We start from the raw sequence: 22,090 nt of genomic DNA, 5'->3' as shown, positions 1-22,090 counted from the left end.
CCTTAGCCCAATAGCAAACTGTCTGGAAAGGCTTAGCAAGTGAGGTGCTTGTAGATCACCTCTCGGTCACCCCTCAGTGACACAAGGACCATTAGTCCATATTCCCACAGAGGGGTTTTCATGCTAATGGGAAACTCCCAAGAGGTTCAGGGAGCATCGTCAGGCACCTTCCATGTCAAATGGCTTTCTGCTGACCTCTGCCTGGGAAGTAACACTGAGGCCCTGAGAGGTTAAGGAATACGACTAAGGTCCCATTGAAACAAGGTGGTGGACACAAGAGCCCAGGGCTGATTCTTCCTGTGTCACAGCTCTGCTCCATCAGAAATCCAAAAGGATACGTCATAGTTCCAATAAAAGGCAGACCCTATCTGCCTCTTCCTATTCTCTTTCTCTCCTCTTTTCTCTCTTCTCTTTCTCTTTCTTCTCCCTCTCTTTCCCCCTCCCCATCTCTGTCATCCCAATAAATCTCCTCCACATGAAAATAAATAAATAAATAAATAAATAAATAAATAAATAAATAAATAAATACATCTTAAAGGAGCACAAGAATCCAGCTGACCTGAGGAATTCTCCAGTTAGCAAGAAGAGCTTTGGGGGGGAAGGGTGCTTTTCTGGAGGTTCCTACGACCCCAACCATAGGTCTGAATGGATAGCAACTGGCCCAGAGGCCTGAACAGACATTCCGAGGAGAGCCAGGGTTTGTCTGGCCTCTCTACAGGTTTCACAAGCCTACGAGAAATGCAGAGACATGCCCAAGTGCTAAAGACCCAGGCCTGCCTTGGCCCAGGGTGGCTGGGGTTGGTGTCTCTCACCGAGCCCCCTCTCTCCCGGCCCCAAGACAGAGCTATGATTAATCAGCGACAAAAGCAGAAACAAGCAGAAAACTGTAATCAGCTTGGGAAGGGTATGGCCAGGCAGGGCTGAGCAATCAGCTTCCCTGCTGGGGCCTTTGGCTGATTGGACCCAAGGGGGCAGGGAGATAGTTCAGATGAGGGTTCCAGGAATGAGACTGAGGCCAGCTGAGGCCCACCCAGGCCAGAGGGTCACCAGATCCCATAATTGTACCCGGACACACACATCTGTGCTCGTGTATGCACTATGCACGCCACTCCCAACTCAAGGGCCTTCGCACCTGCCCACACCTGCTTCCGGGCTTATGCCCTTTGATGACAGCTCACAGCCTTGGCACATGTCCGTGGCCATGCACAGTTCAAACACTCACTCATCTGCATGTGGGTTTGAAAACGCATGTTCACAGCGTCTTGGACCGAAGAGAAAGATAAACGCATGCACATGCTGCCCCTCAGACACGTGCCCCCACCCCCATAGAACACATGCTAAGGACCCGAGGAAGGTCTAACCTGCAGCCATGTGACCAACAGGCTCTGGGTCGTCTGCTTCCTCCTCACCACCCCTGGGGACATGAGACAGACCTTGGCTCCTGGCTCTGCAAGCTGAGTGGCAAGGGCTCAGGGAAGGATCCAGGATAACAACCCCTTGTGGGATCAAGTCAACTGCTGGTGTCAGCCACAGGCCAGTGGGGTCTCCTGCAGATCTGTGCTTGGCCTCTACCTGCTGGCCCTGCCTGGTGACCTTGGCCAACGTCCTTTTCCAAGCCTCAGTTTCCCCCCCTTGGAGACTCTCCTGGCACCAACTCGAGAATTACTGGTCCTGAGGACCCCCGCTCCTGGGGCAACCTCACCTTTCTGGGTCTCTAGTCCTTAGTTCTCAGCTCTCCGCTCTCGCTGGGGGAGGGCTTGTGGGGGGCAGGTGGGACAGGGGGGTACAAGGAACGGCTCCACCCCTAGTCCACACCACCCGGGTCCCGCTGGCTGCAAACGTGGGGTGCGGGAGACAGCAATCCGAAGCAGACTGGGGGAAAAGCAGAGTCGGGAGAACCAGAGAAGGCGCCCGGGAGGGCTCCCGGCGGCCGCTCAGGGGCCGGCGGCGGGAAGGGGCGGGGGCGGGAGGGGCGGGCGGGGGAGGCGGGAGCGCGGCGAGCGCCGCACAGAGCGAGCCAGCGAGCGAGCGAGTGAGAGTGCAGGCGGCGGCGGCGGCGACGGCGGCGGGAGCCGGAGCGGCGGGCCGGGCAGCCGCACCAGCAAGCGGACGAGCGGGCGGCGAGCAACGCGGAGCGCACGGGGCAGCGCGGAGGGAGCGCAACGCGCAGCGGTCGGAGCCGAGAGGCCAAAGCGGCGCCGCCCCCGCCGTCCCTGCGAGGCCCCGGCCGGGATCCCGACGAGGGAGCCGGCGGCATGGCCGGACAGCCCGGGGCGCGGGGGCGCTAGGTCCCGGGCGGGTGCCCATTGCCTCGCCGCCGCCACTGCGCGCCGCACCGCGCGCCCCGCCCGCTCCAGCCGCCCCCGGGGCCGCCGGCGGCCCATGAGCCCCGGCCTCAAAGTTTGCGGCGGGCGGGCGGGCGCGGAGCCTCCAAGATGCCGTTCCACCCGGTGACGGCGGCGTTGATGTACCGGGGCATCTACACCGTGCCCAACCTGCTGTCGGAGCAGCGCCCGGTGGATATCCCTGAAGACGAGCTAGAGGGTGAGTGCCCCGCCGGGACCCCTGCCACGCGCCCTCCTACCTGTGCACCCAGGTGCCGCGCTGGCCCGGGGCGCCGGGGACCCTGCTGCGCGACTCAGATGAGCGGCTGCGCCGGAGGCGGGACGGCCGGGTGGCTCCGGGCGCCGCGGTGGGGGTCGCCGCGGCGCCTGGATAGCCCGGTCCCTGCCCGCGTGGTCCCCGGCGCTGCGGAAACTTGCGGGGCCCCGCAGCGAGGTCACTGGGCCGCGTGGCCGGCGGTGACGGTGCGGCAAGGCGGCGGGGGCTGAAGTGGGGTGTCCGAGCTGTTGCCCCCCGCGCCCGCCGCCGGAGCGCCCGCATCCTGATCCCTTCCGCGGCGCCCGCCCGTGGCTCTGCGCTCCTATTGACATTCCGCTCGTGTCGCGTTGAGAATCCAATCTGCTCCGGCAGTGGGAGAAGGGGAGAGAGGGCGACTGCCCCGCTCTTGCCGGGTGCGGGGCTGTCCCTATCCCCTTCTGCGGCCCTGCGGGGGACCCCCACCCGTGCGCTGCCGAGGCAGCCGGGAGGCGTTGGCGACAACAAGTGGCCGGATTGGGAGGCTCGGTCGCGAAAGAGAAGCCTGGAAGGAAAAGACAGAGGCCGGAACCTAAACCTTCCCCGACCCTAGTCCCCGTGCCTTTCGGGAATGGGGACCGCACGCAGGCAGTTGGCTACTGAAGATCAGAGTAGCACGCAGAGGCTGGGGTTCCTGGACTGAGTGTCCTGGGGCGCAGTGAGACCCCTGGGCCTTCCTAGCTCTTTCTCTCCGGAGATTGGGGGCAGGGGTGTGCTCAAGATTCCCCTCCCCCAGGCCTCTTGAGGCCCCATATGGAGTGGAGTCGGGGACTCTGAGCTGATGGGAGTCTTGGTCCCTTAGGTGTTTGTGGGCTGCTGGGGGAGGGGTTGAGATTATCCAGATAATGGGCCTGTCTCGGATCCCTGGAGTCGAGGGGTCTCAGCTCTGAGGTCTCATCTGGGTTCATAGGAGTGCGTTGGAGTGACCAACACAGGAAAGATTAGTGGGAGCCCAGGGGAAGCCATTCGGGAAGTCCTTCCTCAGTCCAGGCCTAGTCTGGGGCAAATTTTGGGCGAGTAGACTGTGGGGGGGAAGAGAGAGAGAGAGAGAGAGAGAGAGAGAGAGAGAGAGAGAGAGAGAGAGAGAGAGAGAGAGAGAGCAATTGCCAAGCTCACTGCACCACAGTCCACCAGACACCCACGTCCCACAACCCCCATGAACTCAGTCAGGTACAGGAAAAGCCGCGGGACAGATAGAAGGATGCCGTCCCTGACCTGACCTTAGCATCCACCCCCGGAAACTCAGGTCCTGTCCTGTCTGGACCAAAGCAGAGGCTGCTTCAGGTTGAGGGAAAGGGATGGGGCCTGGGAGGGGCGCAGAGCAGGGCCAGTTTTCCTTTACTTTATTGCCTCTTATTCTGAGCCAATGCAGAAGCGTTCATCTACCCCTTTCTCTCCACTCTTGGGACAGAGGCTGCACGTCTTCCCCAGACCCTGGGCAGATTTGGCCTCCTTCTTCCTCTTGCTCCCAGCACCCCCACCATGACCCTGGCCTCACAACTCCAGGTCTCACTGGATCTCTCCACCCCTGATGCCTTGGTACTAGAGTGTACACGCAGGATAGAGAGAAGCTGAGAGACTGGCATGCAGGGGTGTAGAGCACCATGGTGGGCTGTGCAAGGGCAGGGAAGCCCAAGCTCCCTTCGAGCCACCCGGCGGACATGCTGGCAGAAGACCAGTGGTGTTAGTCACCATCACACCAAACGCACTCCCTGCTTCTCTCTGGTCCCCTTTGGACTAGAGGAGGGGCCCTGGTGCAGGGGACACCTGAAGGACAGGGTCATCCCTGTGGCTGGCAGGTGGAGGGCACAGAGCCAGCAGACGCCTACGGGCATCTACGAATGAAGGCAGGAAATCCTCCTTGTCCCTCCTTGGCTGCTGAAAACCAGGCTCTGGGCTCCCTGCAGCGGGTCTTGAATGCCAGGGCTGGCTGCAGAGTGGCTATCCTTCACACAGATGCCACTTTTGCTCCCTTAACTTCTCCAGTACAATCACTGTCCCAGGGCAGTCTGGATAAGACCCAGGCCTATTGGCTGGAAGGAATCAGTCAAGGAGCCCACAGACTAGACAGGGGAGGCCCGTGACAAAATGCCGCAGAAACCCCAGGGGGCAGTCAGTCTGCACGGGGAGGAGGACCAGGAGCAGGAAGGGAGGAGCGGAACGGGCTGGTGAGAGAACAGCCAGGCAGTACTGGGTTCGAGTCTCTGCACCCTGGGCTTAGGGAATGAACTTGGACAACCATTTTCCTCTCTGAGTCTTGCTTTCCTCACCAATAAAAGGGGATTGCCACTGCTGTCCCCAGGATGGATGGTGGTAGAGAATGCTGTGAGAGTACTCAGGGCCTGGCAGTGGGGGCTAAGGACCCGAATGTAGGAATGTAGGAAGACACTCTACAGACCCACCAGCTTAGAATAGGCTCCAAGGCAGGGCAGCAAAGGGCACGGGAATTGGGCTAAGAAGGGCAAGATGGGGGCCGGGACTGGGGAACCTGAGGCCCTAGGGAGTTGCATGGCGATCGGCAAGGGGAGGAAGGGGCTAGGCAGAGTTAACCTGGAGGCCACCCAGCCCTATGTAGGAGAGGCAAGGGTGCTCCCATATTCCTCCAAAATATACCTCAACCATGGCTGGAACATAACCTCTTTCTGAAATACATTCAAGCGGGGACCTCCAGAACACTGAGACAGATACTCACCTAGACAATGGAGTCCAGCATTCAAAGGCAGGGATCGAAGTGGCTCCCCAGAGAGGCAGGCAGCCTGAAGGCCGGGTTCTGGGATGGAACTGTGAAGCCTTTGTTGAGGGTGGCCAGTTGGGGACCACTGGGGAGCCCCCTTCTCTGCCCTTGCTTCCTGAACCCCAAGCCTGGCAGCTGCCTCTGCACAGGCCAAAAATTCAAGGAGGATGGAGAGTTGGGGCTCAGAGCCAAGGCTGCGGAGAAGGGAAGTCATCACAGAGGATGACTACTGCCCCTTTCCAGTGTTCCCTCTCTATCCAGGCTCAAACTCGGGCAGAATGCTGGCATCCTTTTGGGTCTGTAGAAGAAGAGCCCCAGTGCAGCTCCACAGGTGGGGAGGGTCTGGGGATGTCATGTTATAAATGGAAGGTAGGGGACAATATCAGCCTGGAAACCTAGAGGCCCTGCCAGCCCATTTTCGGGCCAGACATCCCCATGCCAAGATGGAGTACAAGTTTTGCCTGGCCTCATGGGGCAGGGAAAGGAGTAAGGCTTTCGGGGAATGCATCTAGTAGTGGTTCTCCATGGCATACAGTGACAGGACATCCTGACCCTCCTCCCCCATGGAGCCCTTAGCAGAGGCTAGACCTCAGCCGTGGAACAAGAATCTCATCTTATTTCACAGCCGAGGCATCTGAGACTCAGAGGGAAATAAGTGTCTTGTCCAGGTCTCTTGGTTACTGAGCAGGAGAGGCAGAATTCAAGGCGGGGTCTTGGGCAGGCTACTATCAGGCAGGCCGGCATGGCACCCCAGGTTACCCTAGACTTCCCCTCTCCTCCCATACTGCCATCGGAGATGGTTTGATTTACAATGGCCACCTCAGATGGTTCTTCTTCTTTAATCACCGCAGAAAGTTCATCGCACAAGTAGACAGCAACATTACACCAGAGCTGGGATTCAAACCTGGGTCCGTGACATCAGAGTGCTCCTCTGGCTGAGAAGCCTGAACCGGACCTCTTATAGGCAGATGGGCGGCTGGGCGGGGATAGTGTTCTGAAACATTAGTGTGAGCTAGATGTGCTGAGGAGGGAGGAGGGGCGAGCACAGATGGAGAGTAGCCAGCTGTGGATTTACCCGGTAGCCTTGGGAGGTCAGGCCTGCCTGAGAGATGTCTTTGGTACTCACACGGCTGTCTCAGAGCCTGTCCCCTGAGCATACGTCCCAAGATTCACTTGCTCATTATTGTGGCTTCTGTCTGGTGCATTTTCCTCAGGGGCTTCAGAAAAGGGGACTGAGGCAGCCCTGCAATTGGGGAGTCACCCTGAACCCTGCCGAGGTGGGGAGTATAGCTCAGGCCTCAGCTCGAAGCAGAGAGTGGCTCCCATAGCGCCCCCACTGTATCCAGGACCTTGGCAACCTTCCTGGTATCTAGGCATGGGCCTCAGACTCCAAGGGGCACAGTTTCTGACTCTGAAGTTCCTCAAGCCAAACTGTGGCCAGTTCCCTAACTGTCAGTTATATCTCTCTCTTCTGTGGGTGACCCAGAGACCTGAGCTGAGGTGCGGAAACCTCTGTTTCCTGATTGCTCTAGTAGATGGACTCCCACTTCGGTTATTCAGTCCTTTGAGCGTCCAGCATGTTTGTACCTTCAGGGACAGGCCCTGTCCTAGGTAATGGGGACCCTCGGTGGACAAGACCCACTTGGTCCCAGCACAATCACTTCAGGGAAAGTGCAGGTGTGTGGAGGGATGGGCAACCAGAGAAACGATGAGGCCAGCCAGGGGCAGAGCGACAGAATCATCCAGTTGGGGATCTGGGCTACATCTGAGTTTGATAGGAGGACAGGAATAATGCCACAGACAAAGCTTCGGGTTCAAAGCAGCTTGGTATCCTCCAGGCTTGAGGGGATCCCTGGGGCGTGTCCCGGACACCAGTCCAGAAAGGTGACGGCACTGGTTAGAAATGAGAGCAGAGGAGAGGGAAGAAAGAGAAGGAGAGAGGAGAAAGGAGGCGGAGAGAAGGAACGTAAGCACACCTCCATGCTATCCAGACACTCAAACCGCTCTTTCCCCAGCAGCCTTGATTCTCCTCAGCAGCCCTGGCTGCTGCCAGAGCTTCACTTCTGGCCACGAGGGGCACATCACCTCCTTCAGGGCCCAGGACAATGCTGGTGGTGCTTGGCCTAGAGCTGCTAGGATCCAGGGTTTTCAGGAAGCCCCGGGTCTGGCTCAGATCTACCAGCCCAGCCACTTTCTTGGCCCTGTCAGTTCCTGAGGCAGAAAACAGTCCCCAAGACTTGCCCGAGGCGTGTGTGGGGAATGAATGTTTACCCCAGTCTGCCAGTGGGACTCTGACCCCAGACTAAATGTGTGATCCCACAGGGACGAGTCAGAGGAGGATCAGGATCAGGTTTCTGTTCTGTGGTAGAGCCAACAGGCTGGCCTGCACTCCCTGGTCTCCTAAAGCCAGGGAAAGTATAGGCCCTTACAAGCCATTTCAGGGTTTATGGAGCCCTAAGGCCTGGGATAGTGTAACCAGTAGAACAGTGTGATCACCCTGAATCCTCACTGAACTAGGCTGGCCTCCTGCCCTCCATAAACCCTTCCAGGTCTGCAGTTGTGGAACACCTCATCTGTCTTTAATCACACACACACACACACACACACACACACACACACACACACACACACACACACACACACACACCCCTACCTTGACTTTGCCTGCTGAGTGAAATTCTACCCAGGGAACAATTTAGGCAAAGGCCATGTGGGTGGAGAGTGCACAAGGAGCTGGATCTGATGGATTGAAGTCTGTCCCTCTAGGGGAACGTGCTTTATAACCCTGCTGGGCTTGATTATCAAGAGCTGGCAGCAGGGAGACAGGTAGGGCAAAGGTGAGAGGTTAGGAACCCTCAGCAGCTTCCTGCTGTGTTTGCTGTAATGGTGCACAACATACCACCCATTTGCTGTGCGTAAGACCAAGGCTGGCCCAAGAACATACGTTGTGTTGTTTGGTCCCAAAGTTCCAGTCAAGTGCAGAATCCCTCGGGTTCTCAGGTCTCGGTCTTTCCTACTGTACTTATGGAGAGCATGGAGATAAAAGATCATGCCTGGGCCTGGTGTGGGTCAGCTATTATTCCTGTCTGTCTAAACCAGAAGGCCTGTTAGTCCTAACCGTCATCACGCACTAGCTAGAATTATGTGGCCATCCCACCATGAGCTAGTGCTGCTGACCGGGACAGGAAGTCCATCTGGAAGGGGATTAGGCATGATGATGCCAAGCAGGGAGCCTTCTGCAGGTAACCTGGCCAGCAGATCTGCACCCACCACATGGTGTAGTCCAGAGCATGCCGGGAAGGCTGTTGGACCCAAGTGTGGTCTCTTCTCTGCCTGCCCAGAGACCCCCGGTCACAGCTCGAATGTGTCCTGGACGCCCTATGACTGGTTCTCAACAGAACTACAGGTTCTGAGTGGAGATCTCAGACCTCAGGAACACCAGAAAGGGGTTGCTGGGAACAGGGCTGGTTTCAGCTTCTCTGTTCCTCCACAGAGATCCGAGAGGCCTTCAAGGTATTCGACCGAGATGGCAATGGCTTCATCTCTAAGCAGGAGCTGGGAACGGCCATGCGCTCCCTGGGCTACATGCCCAACGAGGTGGAGCTTGAGGTTATCATCCAGCGGCTAGATATGGATGGTGAGATACCCTGCCTTGGTTCACTTGCCCACCATCACCTAGGCCCCGGGACCTGAGCCGTGGAGGCTGAGTCCACTCTGGCCTTTTGCTTCCGGGGTAGTCATGATCTACCAACAGTTCTCATCCTAGAAAGTGGGGGTCAGAAGAGGTGTGACAGTCCCGGCCACATATGGGTCTAAGACCGCCCCTCCCACTCCACGGTCTGAGAAAGATTTTAAGGGAGAAAGGGAGAGCGGGATAAATAGCTCAGCTTCTACCACCCAAAGAAATGGCGGCTGCATTTGCCACCTGGTATTTTTTATGAAAGATAAACGACTGAGAATGGTTAGTAACGCCAAGTCCCCTCGGCGCCCTCCCACCTGTTGCCTCTCCCCACAGAGGGCGAGCCCCTTTCCCATATGTACGGCAGAAAGGGTGCTCTGCGGACGATCAGTGCTGTGCTGAGGGCCGTGAGGGTTCGGAGTGTACCAGGAGGGTGTCCCACATCTGGGGACCATCTGCTGCTCTCCTCCCACACGGCCTCCCATAGAGCTCCACCACATTTGGTAGCCTTGACATTAGCTCACAGCCTGGCACATTAGGCACCCCTGAGACTGACTGTGAAGGCTCAGGGAAGGGGCTGAGGTCCAATGGTTGGTCAGAGGCGGGCCAAGACTCCCTTCCAGGCCCTGAACTCTGGGATGCCTGCTCATGCTGTCTCAGTTTGACCCTGTGCCCACTCTAGGTGACGGCCAAGTCGACTTTGAGGAGTTTGTAACGCTCCTGGGACCGAAGCTTTCCACCTCAGGGATCCCAGAGAAGTTCCACGGCACGGACTTTGACACCGTCTTCTGGAAGGTACGCCCTGGCTGAATGGGACTCCGGTGGCCCGCCTGTCTTTGGGAACGTGCGCTTACAGGGTGCCGGGTGGGGGCTGCGGCAGGGCGGTGGCCAGAGCGCTTGTCCCTTTCGCCACCCAAGTGTGACATGCAGAAGCTGACGGTGGACGAGCTGAAACGACTTCTCTATGACACCTTCTGTGAGCACCTGTCCATGAAGGACATAGAGAACATCATCATGACGGAGGAGGAGAGCCACCTGGGCACGGCTGAGGAGTGTCCCGTGGACGTGGAGAGTGAGTGGCCTGCCTTGGGTCTTCGTGGGAGGGTTCCGGTGCTTGAGCAGGGGCACGTACCGAGGGTCTGTGTAGGGGGCCGCCTTACTTATCCCGGCCCGGTGTCCCCATTTGCCCCAAGTCGAGTCCTTGTGCCGAAGTGCGGATCTGATTCTATCCCTTTCGCTGTCCCCCCCCCCCCCCCCCCCCGTCTCTTTCCCTGGTGTTCCTGGTGGGCGGCTGCAGCCTGTTCCAACCAGCAGATCCGCCAGACGTGCGTGCGCAAGAGCCTCATCTGCGCCTTCGCCATCGCCTTCATCATCAGTGTCATGCTCATCGCGGCCAACCAGGTGCTGCGCAGTGGCATGAAGTAGGCGCCCGCGGTGCCCACCTGGCCCGCTCCACACCCACCGCTGCCTGCAGCCCTCCCCTAGCTTGCTCCCTGGGCCACCGCCCCTGGGCATTTCGAGCCTGGACATTGACCACCCCAAACCTCACCCCGTAGGCCTTGCATGGAGCCATAGCCCAGCTGTGGAGGACCGGGTGGTGGCTTTGAGGACAGCCCTAGCCCTAAACCCTGCCTGTGCCCTCACCTGGCCTGTATGTAGCGCTCACTTCCCACCACTAAGGAGCTCCTGGAAAAGGAGCCCCAGGATCCAGTTAGTGCTGTGATCTTTTAGCCAGGCAAGGAACTCATGTCCAGAGTAGTGGGCAGGGTGGAGGTGGGCACAGGGCTGAGGCTACTGGGTCTCCTTCTCTGACACTCCTTAGACCCAAAGCCAGTCCTCCACGTACCTTCTGGGGCCTGTGTCTGCCCATTTCACAGGTGAGGAACCTGAGGCTTTAAGGCTTTGAGATTTGGCTTCAGACTCTTCTTCCACGGGGCTTTTCAGGAAAGGCAGATGCCCATGCAAGATGGGGCATGAGAGATAGCCCCTAGGCCCATGAATTTCTGAGCCATCCACCAGAGGCCTAGAGACCAAGGGCCACATTGTCACCTAGCACAGAACCTAGAAACCCAACTGAGGAAGGAAGTGCAGATCCTGCAGCCCTTGTGACTCCCCACTGGCCAGGGTGCAACCTTGGAAGGCCCTGAGCCACTCCCTAGGGAGCCACTCCCCTGAGGGTCTGCCACAGCCCTGTCAGTGGCTACAGACCACTCTTCCAAGTCCAGGGCCTGCCCTCTTGGGAACCCTACTTCTCTGTTCCCTCCAGGCCAGAGATCTGGCTCTCATGCTCCCCCACCCCCCTCATGCCATTCCTTGGCACCAGCTCAGCCTGGGCAGATGCAAGCCTTCAGCTCTTCAGGGGCCGGGACGATTGGCAGTCCTCGGCTCCCTTCCCCAGCCTGGGGCCACTTACTAGCTGGGCTGCCGCCACACTGGCATACGCTGTGCCCAGCCTGGCTGAGCCTCTGCTGATTCCCTAAGCACCCAGGAGGGGATATTGTCTCATTCCAGCCCACCTGTCTCCTGAGGGAGGCAGGAAAGAGTCAAGAACAGGAGTGCCAGCAAGACAGACAGGCCAGCCACTGAGGAAAGACTTTCTTTATAAACACTGGAATGTTCTTCCTGAGAAATGGCCTGAGGGATGGTGAGTGGATGGGGAGGCCAGGCTCAGAGGCCCCAGGGCAAACAGAGGGAAGGCGGCTCTGCTTCCTAGGTTGAGTCTTTGCTATGACTGATGAGGCAGGTGGGAAGTCAGGCAGGGAGGTGGGGAAGAGCTCAGCCCCACTGGACTCTGGACTGTACGGACCATCCACCAGGTGGGGGTGCCCTCAGGGAGGGGGGCAGCTCCTGCATTGGTGGCCAGCCCACTGGGTACTGAAAGACAGTGGTTCTGATGGGTTCAGCCCTGGAGAGGAGAAAGGTAGAGGATTAGAACGGGGCACCTCACAGACCCACTTCGCTCTTCTACCATACTGGCTGTCAGGAAGGGTAGCCACCTGCATGGCCCTTCTGGAAGTAGAACCTTGATAACATGCAGACCCTCTGAGCCAGCCACCTCTTCTCGGAACTGAGCCCAAGGTGGGGGCTAGCCCCAGAGACTGGCCTTGGGCAATATGGAAGTACTCTTAGTGTCCGTTCACCTGTGGGGGACTGGGTAAATATTTATGCACGTCCACAGCAGAGAATGCTATGCAGCCTGTGTAAAAATCAAGGCCTATATGCACTGATGAAGAAAGATATACTATGTGAGTATGGAGAAAAAGCAGCTTATAAAATAATGTATATAGCATGATACTATTTTTGTTTAAAGATATATGACATATATAAATGCATAAAAACAACCCTGGAAGTTACAGCGATATGTCAGCCCTGGTTCTGTCTGAGTGATGTAGTTACAGGTGGGTGGGGGCTGTTTCTTTTAACCTCTTTATACTTTTCCAAAGTTTTACAAGCACATGAGTCTCTGAAAGCACAAAAGAAATTCTAAGTTAAACAGAAGCCTTACTTTTCATCCCACTCACTCACACCCTTACTGCTCACCCCTAAACTCAGGGCCCCTCTGAAGTGGTCCTTAGGAAGGGAGGGTCCTTGGGTGCGACCTGGGATATCCTGACTCGGAGGGGAGCACAGGCAGCCTGCCCTGCCTCCCACCTAGACCCTGAAGAGTTGGGCCCACCTGCCTGACATCCAGGGTCACTGCTGCTCAGGCTCCTTGAAGCCACTTAGGGACTCTCAAAGGGTGGACACTAGTGGTAGAGATGGCATCTATATCCCAGGCCTGGCACTGGGAGGCCATCCAATGACACAACAGTCATGCCGGGCTAAGAGCTCTCCTGAGAAGAGACTCCGTGACCTAGAAAAATCTTGGGATCCTCATGCAAACCCCATTCTTCAGGTAAGGGTGAGCTATCAGGAAGGGGTCGGGTTGATCATGTCCAAAGCTTTACAAGCACACGAGCCACTGGAACAAAGAAATTCAGCAATGTACACTGTCCCTGCCCCTTCTGGTTCCTTCCACCTCAACTTTCAGGAACTTCCGGGCAGCTCCTGACCATCTTGGATGGCAAGCAGCCAGCTCTGCCGAAAGAGCTGAGACTCCTGGGAGGTATCTGGACATGCCAGGTCTGAGAGGTGATGGGGACCACCTAAGAGTCTGCCTGGCTGCGTCTATCCAGCCTGCCCGGAGGTCCACAGCAGAGCTGCCTAGAGTGGAGGTCTTGCTGGGAGCTCTGAATGCAGCTCCCAAAACCCCCACTGAGAGGACAGGGACACCCCCAGCTCAGCTGCCTGCTGCCTGCTGGAAAGTGCAGAAAGCAGCTCCTGGAGCTGAAGTGATTTATGGTGCCGGGGGATTTTATAAGCTCCACCAGGCACAGAGAAGACTGGGTGTAGGAGAGACTCCACAGTTGCTGAAGGGAGCGCCCCAGATGTCAGCCAACCTGGGGCTTCCCATGGGGTCACAGTAATGGTGAGGCTCCCCGGGGGAGGAGTGGTCTTGGGGAGTTGCTGCCCCCTAAGCCTCAGACCCATTCTCTAAGAAGTGGCTCAGACAGTACCGCCTGCTGAGGCTGCTGACTGTAAAGGGCGTCCTTCCCAGGACCTTGCCAGGACCCTGCCTCACGGGGTCACAGGTGTGCAATGCTCTTCATGGCCTGCTTGCTCTGTGCACAAGGGTGGCAGCAGCAACCTGGCATGTCCCCAGCCCTGGTCCTTATCAGAAGGAACTAGTCTTACAGAGGTGAATGTGCAGGACATGGCATTGGCCCAGAGAAGGGTGCCTGCGGGAGATTAAGAAGGATAAACGCACAATCAGAAGAGCCAACAATAGGAACCATGGACAGCACCGCCTGGCCGGCCAGGGATTAGTCTGTGCGTCCTGTCCTGTCCGGCTGGAGCCAGTGGCTCCCCTTCTGCAGCCGCTGTCTGCTCTTGGCTGGTTCCTCAGGGTCAAGGCTGAGGAAATGAGCAGATGCCAACAAGCTGAGGCTTTGGGAAGCCTGTGTCCCCCAGGCCAGGGTCCGTGCTGCCTAACATGTCTTCATAGTCGCCAGTCACCATGCCCTAGGGCACTGTTTCTGCTTGTAGGCTGAGTAGGGCCCCTCCAGAAGAGGGGAGGCCAGTGTCCAGGGTGACCCAAGTAAGGCTAAGAGGTAGACAGCAGGCCCTGGCCCTGAGGACTTAGCCTAGAGTCTGGGGTCTTCCTAAGAGGACACTGCAATGGCATCCAGAGGCCTCAGGAGGGGTGGCCGGGACCAAGGTACATTTCAAAACTAGTGGGCTGTGGTGTGGAGAGGAGCTACAAATGCTGCAGAGGACATCCATGGGCAAAGGGGACGCTGCTCCCACAGGGCTCCTCTCCAGGATGGGGACAGAACGGGGCACAGGGATGCAAAGGCAGAAAGCAAAGCTGGAGAGGTCTGTGGAACAGAATGGGGACACATCTCAGAGTAAACCACCTCTCCCTGCTGGTAACCCCTTTCAGGGCTGGCCAAGCCTGATCTGCCCTGAGAGGAAGTCATCCTGCCTGGAACCTCAGGAAGCAGTGCCGAGGCATGGACAGACACAGGCAGCTACAGAGGAGGAGAGCGGCCTGGAACCAGGATTCAGAGTTCCAAGAGCCTCGGGGGGCACAGACACATCTTCCCCATCTAGTTAGTGCCACATCGGCTGAGACCTGGGGCTGCTGGGCCCTCCACAGTCCCGAGCATGGCAGCAGGGGAGCTGGGGGCCTAAGCAGCAGGGCTTCCGTGTCTGGCTGAGGACACAGGTACCTGAGCGAGAAGAGCAAGCTGCAGAGTTGCACAGCAGTGTGCGGGGCTCCCTAGATGCCCAGGACTATGTACAGGACACACCATGATCACCAGACAGAGCCATCGTGTGGCCACCATTTGGAGCAGTGACTTGGGCTAGTCGGTCCTCCTCACAGTTCCCCTGTCATCCCCCAGCGCCCACATCCACAGCGAGAATGTCTGTCTGCATCCAGGCAGCCATTTCGAGCCTGCTGTCTACTTATTTGTCTCTCACTCGAGCCCTGAGACATGATCTTCCTGAACCCTTCTCACCACCCTGGGTGCCTAGGCTGTCACTCGCTCCCAGGGAAGGAGAGGCTGAGGCAGAACCGTGGAGTAAGCAGATGATACCTCAGTTAGCAAGTGGGAGCTCAGACGGGCCCTTATGGAGGGCTCAGAATGAACACCTTGTGGCTCTCTGACTAGCATGAACCCTCTGACACAGCAGGAGGAGCATATACATTCCTACACAATGAATCCAGAAGAAAGGGGTGTCATGTCCTGTTATATCTGTAGTCTGTGTGTGTGTGTGTGTGTGTGTGTGTGTGTGTGTGTGTGTGTGATTTGTTTTTTGTTTTGCTATTTAAGATGGGTTTCTCTTAGAACTTACGCTGTAGACCAGGCCTGCCTCTGCCTCTGAGTGCTGGGATTAAAGGTGTATCCCACTGGCTGTACTTGATGTATGTATGTATGTATGTATGTATGTATGTATGTATGTATGTATATTTTTTAAATTTTACTTGTTTTATGTACATGAGTACTCTGTTTACATGTACACCTACGTGCCAGAAGGAATCATCAGATCCCATGACAGATGGTTGTGAGCTACCATGTAGGTGCTGGGAATTGGACTCTGAACTTCTATAACAGCAGCCAGTGCTCTTAACTGCCGAGACATCTTTCCAGCCCTGTACTATATGTTGTTAAAGTGGGGATACAGACACAGGGCACAGGGCTGTAGAGGAGGCTCGGAAGTTGAGAGCACTGGGTACTCCATTACAGTTGATCTGGATTTGATTTCCAGCCCCAACACAAGCAGCTCAACTGTCTGAAACTCCAGGTCCTGGGCATCCGATGCCCTCTTCTGGCCTCCACAGGCACTGCATGCACATGGCATAGACAAATAGGCAGGCAGTGCCCGGAACAGTAAAGCCACTCTTTTCTGAAAGGGTAAAATACAGAGCAGGTAAATGCCATAACAGGGGCTGGAGAAACAGTTCTGCAGGGGAAGGTGCTGCAGCCAAGACTCAAGTCCTGGAACCCGCCTGGGGGAGAGGGAGAACTGACTCCAGAAAGTTGTCCTCTGACTCACCTGCAAGCCACATGTGTGCACAGCTCCTCCCAAATAAATGTAAAAAAATTAAATAACAATACTAATCCCTGTCCCCTGGGAGCAGAAGCTCAACATTTACCCTAAGGAGAGCCTCGAGGAAAGCTTTCATTGCACAGAATGCCTGACAGACACCCCTAGCATAGCTAAAACACTGTCCCTTGGGGCCACATCGAGACACAAGGAGTCTGAAAATGAGGAGCACTGTGTACAAGACAAGCACAGCTTTCACGATCATCCTTAGCCCTTCTTTGAGAGGATGTCTATTTCAGATCATCCTGAGTCCTGGGGATGCAGGGGGATAATGACCTTGTCATCATGCGCCTGCTTCCTCTGCCATTGTCTCTGTGAGTTTCTGCTTCTACAGAGTCCTACAGGGGACAGTGAGACAGGTACATAGGGGGCTTAGCTGCCATAGGTGGGGCCCTGACCTTTAGTCACAGCCAAGTGGGGAGTCACATCTGTTTCCAGGAAACTCAGTAGTGGGGGTTCATGGTTGGCCCCTGGGCCTGGGCAGTTCATACAGATGCCTCAGCTTCCCCAAAGGACAGGCAGCACCCAGAAGAAAAGGAGGGGATAACGGGTCCATACCTGCTACTCGGGGCTGAGCTTAGCCTCTTAGCTCTCTTCTCCAGCCAGTCCTCCAGGTGGCCCTCAGGAAGCTCAGCAGTCTCCAGTGGCCATTCTCTGGCCCGCCTCTCCTCTGTGGAGGACAGAGTGACAAGAAAGGGTGAGGGACAACCCTGCTGGCCTGAATCTCACTCTTCCACAGGGCAGCAGGTGCTGGGAAAGCCCTGGGCTGATGTACTGGTCTGTCAGGAGGAAGTGGGCCAGTAGGTCAGGATCAGAGCCGCTGGTCTGTCCCCTTCGTTCCACTTGTTCCCAGCTCCTCTGAGCACAATGACCGAGTGATCTAAGCCTTGCCGTACTCACTGAAAAACAGAGGCATGTCTCCAAGCCTTGGGGAGCTAGAAGCAGGACGGTGACCACAGAGCTTCACTCTCAAGAGGGGTTCAAATTGAGGATGCAGGAGGCAATGTGGATGGTAGCATGGGGTTGCACCTGCCAGGTCTCTGACCCTAGGCAAGGTGATAAGTCTCAGTTTCCTGGTTTTTCTCCTCACTGTACTAAAAAAAACAGCAACGAGTGGAAAGAATTCATACACGCTGGGAGAGAGCTAGGGAGTCCGGCTCTGTGCAGTGTGGGATGGGTCTTTTATTGTATGTATGTGAGAACACTGTCACTATCTTCATGCAACCAGAAGAGGGCATCAGATCCCACTATAGATGGTTGTGAGCCACCACGTGTTGCTGGAAACTGAATCTAGGACCTCTGGGAGAGCAGCCAGGCAGGGCTCTAAACCGCTGAGCCATCTCTCCAGCCCTGTGGGATGGAGCGGGTGTCTTGAGCCAGCAGAGAGTAACCTGGTGGATCCATATTGACTTAGGAGCAGGCCTTGCACCAGCACTGCACAGGCAGCCTCTCACCGTCTTCATGATTACTCCGGTGCCAAGGTTACAGGGGAGCCACTTAACTGTCAGCTGCCCCAGGTCCCATCCTAGCTTTGTTTCCACTGAGCCCTGCCACCTGCTCAAGGCCCACAGCCTGTGCTCCCTCCACTGTGAGCCAACCACTCATTCCCTGACAGACAGCACATGTGTAGCCAAGAGCTGGGGACTGTGACTGCCAGGACTCTGGCTGGCTCCAGGCCTCCCTTCTGCCCCCCCCCCCCCGGAAGCTCCTGGAGACCCTCTGTGGTGCTGGCCTGCAGGTCATCCTGCCTGAGCACTGGCTCATTCTCTCCACCCGTTCCATCAGGTGCTCCAGGTGAGTGAGGAGCAGCCGAGGGGAGCCTCCGGGTCTGTAATGGGAATGTGTCGTGAATTCCAGTTCTCACAAAGGTCACGACGACCAGGCTGCAAGGAACCTCAGCCCAGGCAGTGTCTTCTTTTGTCCCTTTTTTTGGGGGGGTGGGGGGATGGGGGTGGTCTCAGGAATTCAGGCTTGACCTAGTTATGCAGTTCATGTTCGGGAGGACAACCTTAAACTCCAGATTCCCCTGCCTGCCTCCACCTTTCAAGTCTGAGATTGCTTGTGTGTGTCAAGCCCAGTAGGGAAGTATTTCTTGCAGCCTTTGTAGGGTACTTTTTTTGCCTGGTGCTGAATAAGGACTCTGTGTGGCCTGACTGCAGGAGGAAAGGAGGGGAGGGAAGGGAGGGGAGGAGGGAAGGGAGGGGAGGGGAGGAAGTAAGCCTGCAGGAACAACAGAGACAAGGGAGGGGTCAGAAGGTGAGCAGAGGGCACACCTTCAGGGTCGTGGGAAGAAGTCACACATGTTTCATTTCCAAGGGACACGGCCCAGCCCTGTTCCTGACGCCCACCCAATTGGAAGGTTCAGGTTTCCCCATCAACCTGGGCAGTCCTTGGTTTCTCACACAGTCCACGCCAGTAAGGGAGAACGTGGCGTGGCACAGAGCAACCTCCTGCTATTTGACCCTCTCCCATGCCCTCCCTGAACCCCGCTTCACCTCTACATACCCTCCACCTGGACGCTCAGCCCCTGCAGATCTTGTTCTGACATGTGGGAGAATCTGCAGTTGGAGCCAAAGTCACACTGGCCTGCAAGGGGAAGACAGTTACTCTCTGCTCAGGAAGGCTCCACCTCAGCTGACGGCACTTGACAGACAGCTCTCAGAGTTTTAGGGCAAGGATCTAGAGTACCAGCCCCAGGCTGGAACAACTACAAGAAACCAGACTCTCTGGCCCGACTCAACACTCAGCAGCCTGGGGTGCCAGTCTGGCCCACCAAGCATCCACGAGAGTCCGGCTGAAGCTTGTCAGTGCTGGGCCACACAGGCCTGAGCAGGCAGGCCTTATCAGCAGTCTGTGCTCTAGGGCCAGTATCCGCGGGGCTCAACAAGCTGCCTGTGGATTCCTGAGAGGCTCACACTTCCTCTCTCGGCCATGCTGCTGTACACGCTGCGTCCCTATCTGGCATTTTGCCAGCTCCCTTAGCTTGTACGAGCAGCTGGACTGCTCCTCAGAGACCTTGGGGGCATCTCTGCCAAGGAGAAGTCAGTGTTTGGATGGCTTCCTGTTATCAATCACGAAATCTAAAGTGTGTCTTTGGAAATTTCAGACCAGTGGTGTCCTCAGCTAGGATAACTACCAGCAGCCCACACATACCAAGGCCAAGTCTGTAGGGGGAACAGGGGTCTGAGCTGCAGGCCTGGTGGCCACTTGTCAAGCAGCCCTGCCTCCGGAGGGGAGTCTGGCCATTTGCCTGGCTTCCCTAGTTCAACAGCAGAGCCTGCCCCTGTAAGCTCCTGTGTGCTGTGAGACCTGCGGTTTCCACCTCTGCTTTGGTTGCCAGGAAGCTCGGGGCCAGTCCCTGAGAGGGGTACACAGCCCCCCTGTGTACCCACAGAACAGCACAGAGACTGGTTATTCCACAATCACCCGACTTTCCACCCTGAACTGTGTCTGCTTCCCTTGCATACTGATACCTTTTTCTTTTTTGAAATATATATTCTTTTTTCTAAGGATAGGGCTTGCTACATAGCTTTGACTGGGCTTTAATTCCTTTTTAGGCTGCTTGTCTGTTTGAGACAGGGTTTCTCTGTGTAGCTCTGACTTTTCTAGAACTCACTCCGTAGACTAGGCTGGCCTTGAACTCACAGAGATCTGCCTGCCTCTGCCTGCCTAGTGCTGGGATTAAAGGCGTGCACCGCCACCGCGCTGCCAGAAGCACAGAGGCAGCCTGAGCTTGAACTCTTAACGCTCATGCCTTCAGCTCCCAAGTGAAGACGGGCAAGCATCGCTACAACAGCCCTGGACGCATTTTCCTATGAGCTGAGGATTAAGCCCTCAAAGAACACCTAGCACACGAGCTTCTCGCTCTGAATTTGTGATTCTAGACCTGTTCTTTAGTTTTTTTTTTTTTGTTTGTTTGTTTTGTTTTTTCTTTTTTTCGGAGCTGGGGACCGAACCCAGGGCCTTGCGCTTGCTAGGCAAGCGCTCTACCGCTGAGCTAAATCCCCAACCCCTCTAGACCTGTTCTTATCTCTGCTCTGCCTGCTGGGAAAGAGGACACAGGAGGTCAGGCTCCCTGGCTAACTTGACCTCAGCACTGTTCCCTGCCTTATGTTCCCAAGGCCTCCTTATTCTAAGTGAGCCAATAATAATCTACCTCTGAGGGTCTCTCCAGGGGAGAAGACATTCCTAGAGATGTTTCACCTGACCAGTCAGCTAAAGCCAAGGCTACAAGTGGTTCAGGACGCTGGCAGAGACTGCAGGGTGCCACACATACCAGACAAGATGATGCTTTTCTGTCAGGACCAGACCTGAGCAGAGCACTTACCTGTCAGCAGGAATTTCCTGCAGGGTCGCTTGTTCTGTTCATCCAATAAAATGGCAGCTGCATCTGGAAGAGAAGGCTGGATTCAGATAACTCCACGGGGGAGGTAGAGCCTTGGGAGTGTGACATCAGTGGTAACAGTCCTATGATGAGAATTCTCTATCCATGGAGGGGTGTAAGCTAGGGTTGGCCACAGTGGTGGAGATGGTGGACAGAGGGATCCAAACTAAGGTGCCCTCCACTCTTTACACCCACTTGGGACCAGCTAAGACCATGAAGTAGCTTTAGGCTAGAGGCTCTGGGCTGCTAGCACCACAGGCCCTCTGGGTGCCATCTTCTTAGTTCCAGCAAACCTGTGAGAAGTCACAGAGCACACACATGTCCTGCTTTACTGCAGGCCACATGTACAATGGTGATCTATCACCTAGCGATGTCATGACGGTTCTAGTTTGTGACCACCACACAACATATGTCCTTGCTATAAGTGACATGGAGTATTTCAACATGAAAAACTTTTCGAAAAGTCCTGATGCACAGGATTGGCTTCCTTCCTTCCTCCCCCGCTGGGGCCTAGGGTGGCTCGCTGAGGGAGGCTGTGACCCCAACCCTTCACTTCTCCTGGAATCAGTGGGGGAGACTCAAAGCCACCCCAGCCATAGCCCTGTGCATGACTTCCCAGTAGTCATTCTGGATGCTCCTCTAACTCTGACCTGTAATTTCTTCCCTCTTTATTCTCATTGTACAGTTATGGTTTTAAAGTTGTGTGCTTCTCAGCAGGAAAGGTACCAATCAGCCAAAGCTCTGTAAGTAGGCCAGGCATGGTGGCGCACACCTCTGATACTTGGAAAGGTGACAAGACTGAGAATAAGTTCAAGGTCAGTTTAGGCCATATAGCCAGATACTTTCTCCCTCTCCTCCCCCCCACCACCCCCAACCCTTTTCTTCCTTTCTTTTTTGTTGGTTTTTCAAGGCAGGGTTTCTCTGTGTAGTACTCCTGGCTGGCCTCAAACTCAAGAGATTTCCCTGACTCTGCCTCCTGAGTGCTGGGATTAAAGGTGTACACCCAGCAAGACTCTGAAAACAAACAAAAATCTGAATAAGGTAGGCAGGCCTGACCTCAGAGGCTCTTCTACCCACCCTGGACAAGAGGAAAGGTAGGCTGGACACTTGGCCATATCTTTATGGACTCTTCAGAGTCCAGGAGACCTGAGCTCGAACCCCAGGTGCACACAGCCACAGGAAGCTGCTGTCTTTCCACACTGTTTTTCCCCTGTAGAGGGAAGAAAGTTCCCAGGTGGCAGGGCTGGTGGTGGAAGCTTAATAGGGCAATGGGTGGGGAGACTTGAGGAGCTGGTGGCAATCCTGCTGGCACCTTAGAATCACGGATCTTGGGCAGCCTTAGTACCCTCCATCCCAGCACTCCCAAGAGAGTACTTCCAAGCAGACAGACACAGTTGCCCCCTCCCGACAAGACGGCTGTGGGGTGCTAACAGCTCCATCCTGCAGAGGTAGGGACTGAGCCACACAAGGACATGTAGTCAGCACGCAGCAGCAGGTGGCCTGC

General features: G+C 56.2%; 2 protein-coding genes across 11 annotated transcripts in view; one reads left to right on the top strand and one right to left on the bottom strand.

Moving 5' to 3' along the window:
• Positions 1–2,061: 2,061 nt before the first annotated feature.
• On the top strand, positions 2,062–12,407 carry Cabp7 (calcium binding protein 7). The gene is made up of 5 exons (NM_001007730.2): positions 2,062–2,544; positions 8,865–9,008; positions 9,733–9,845; positions 9,969–10,122; positions 10,348–12,407. Exons 1-5 carry the CDS (start codon positions 2,436–2,438, stop codon positions 10,473–10,475), a joined length of 648 nt encoding a protein of 215 aa, NP_001007731.1. The 5' UTR covers positions 2,062–2,435; the 3' UTR covers positions 10,476–12,407.
• Zmat5 (zinc finger, matrin type 5) overlaps positions 11,634–22,090 on the bottom strand; it is a 32,091-nt gene continuing 21,634 nt past the window's right edge. For 5 of the 10 annotated variants that reach the window (XM_063273510.1, XM_039092843.2, NM_001399058.1 and 2 more), the window contains 4 exons: positions 20,530–20,592; positions 18,708–18,788; positions 16,761–16,872; positions 11,634–11,955 (listed from right to left, as the gene is read on the bottom strand). In XM_063273510.1, the coding sequence (XP_063129580.1) occupies positions 11,826–11,955; positions 16,761–16,872; positions 18,708–18,788; positions 20,530–20,592 (386 nt within the window). In that variant the 3' untranslated portion in view covers positions 11,634–11,825. Of the gene's footprint in view, positions 11,956–16,760; positions 16,873–17,102; positions 17,297–18,707; positions 18,789–20,529; positions 20,593–22,090 lie in introns of those variants that run through there. The other 5 variants (XM_063273506.1, XM_063273508.1, XM_063273507.1 and 2 more) reach the window with 2 other exon arrangements.

Source organism: Rattus norvegicus, chromosome 14 (genome assembly GCF_036323735.1).
Source record: "Rattus norvegicus strain BN/NHsdMcwi chromosome 14, GRCr8, whole genome shotgun sequence".
NCBI lineage: Eukaryota > Metazoa > Chordata > Mammalia > Rodentia > Muridae > Rattus > Rattus norvegicus.
Note: the sequence above shows the minus strand (reverse complement) of the source record. Positions and strands in the feature narration are given on the sequence as shown.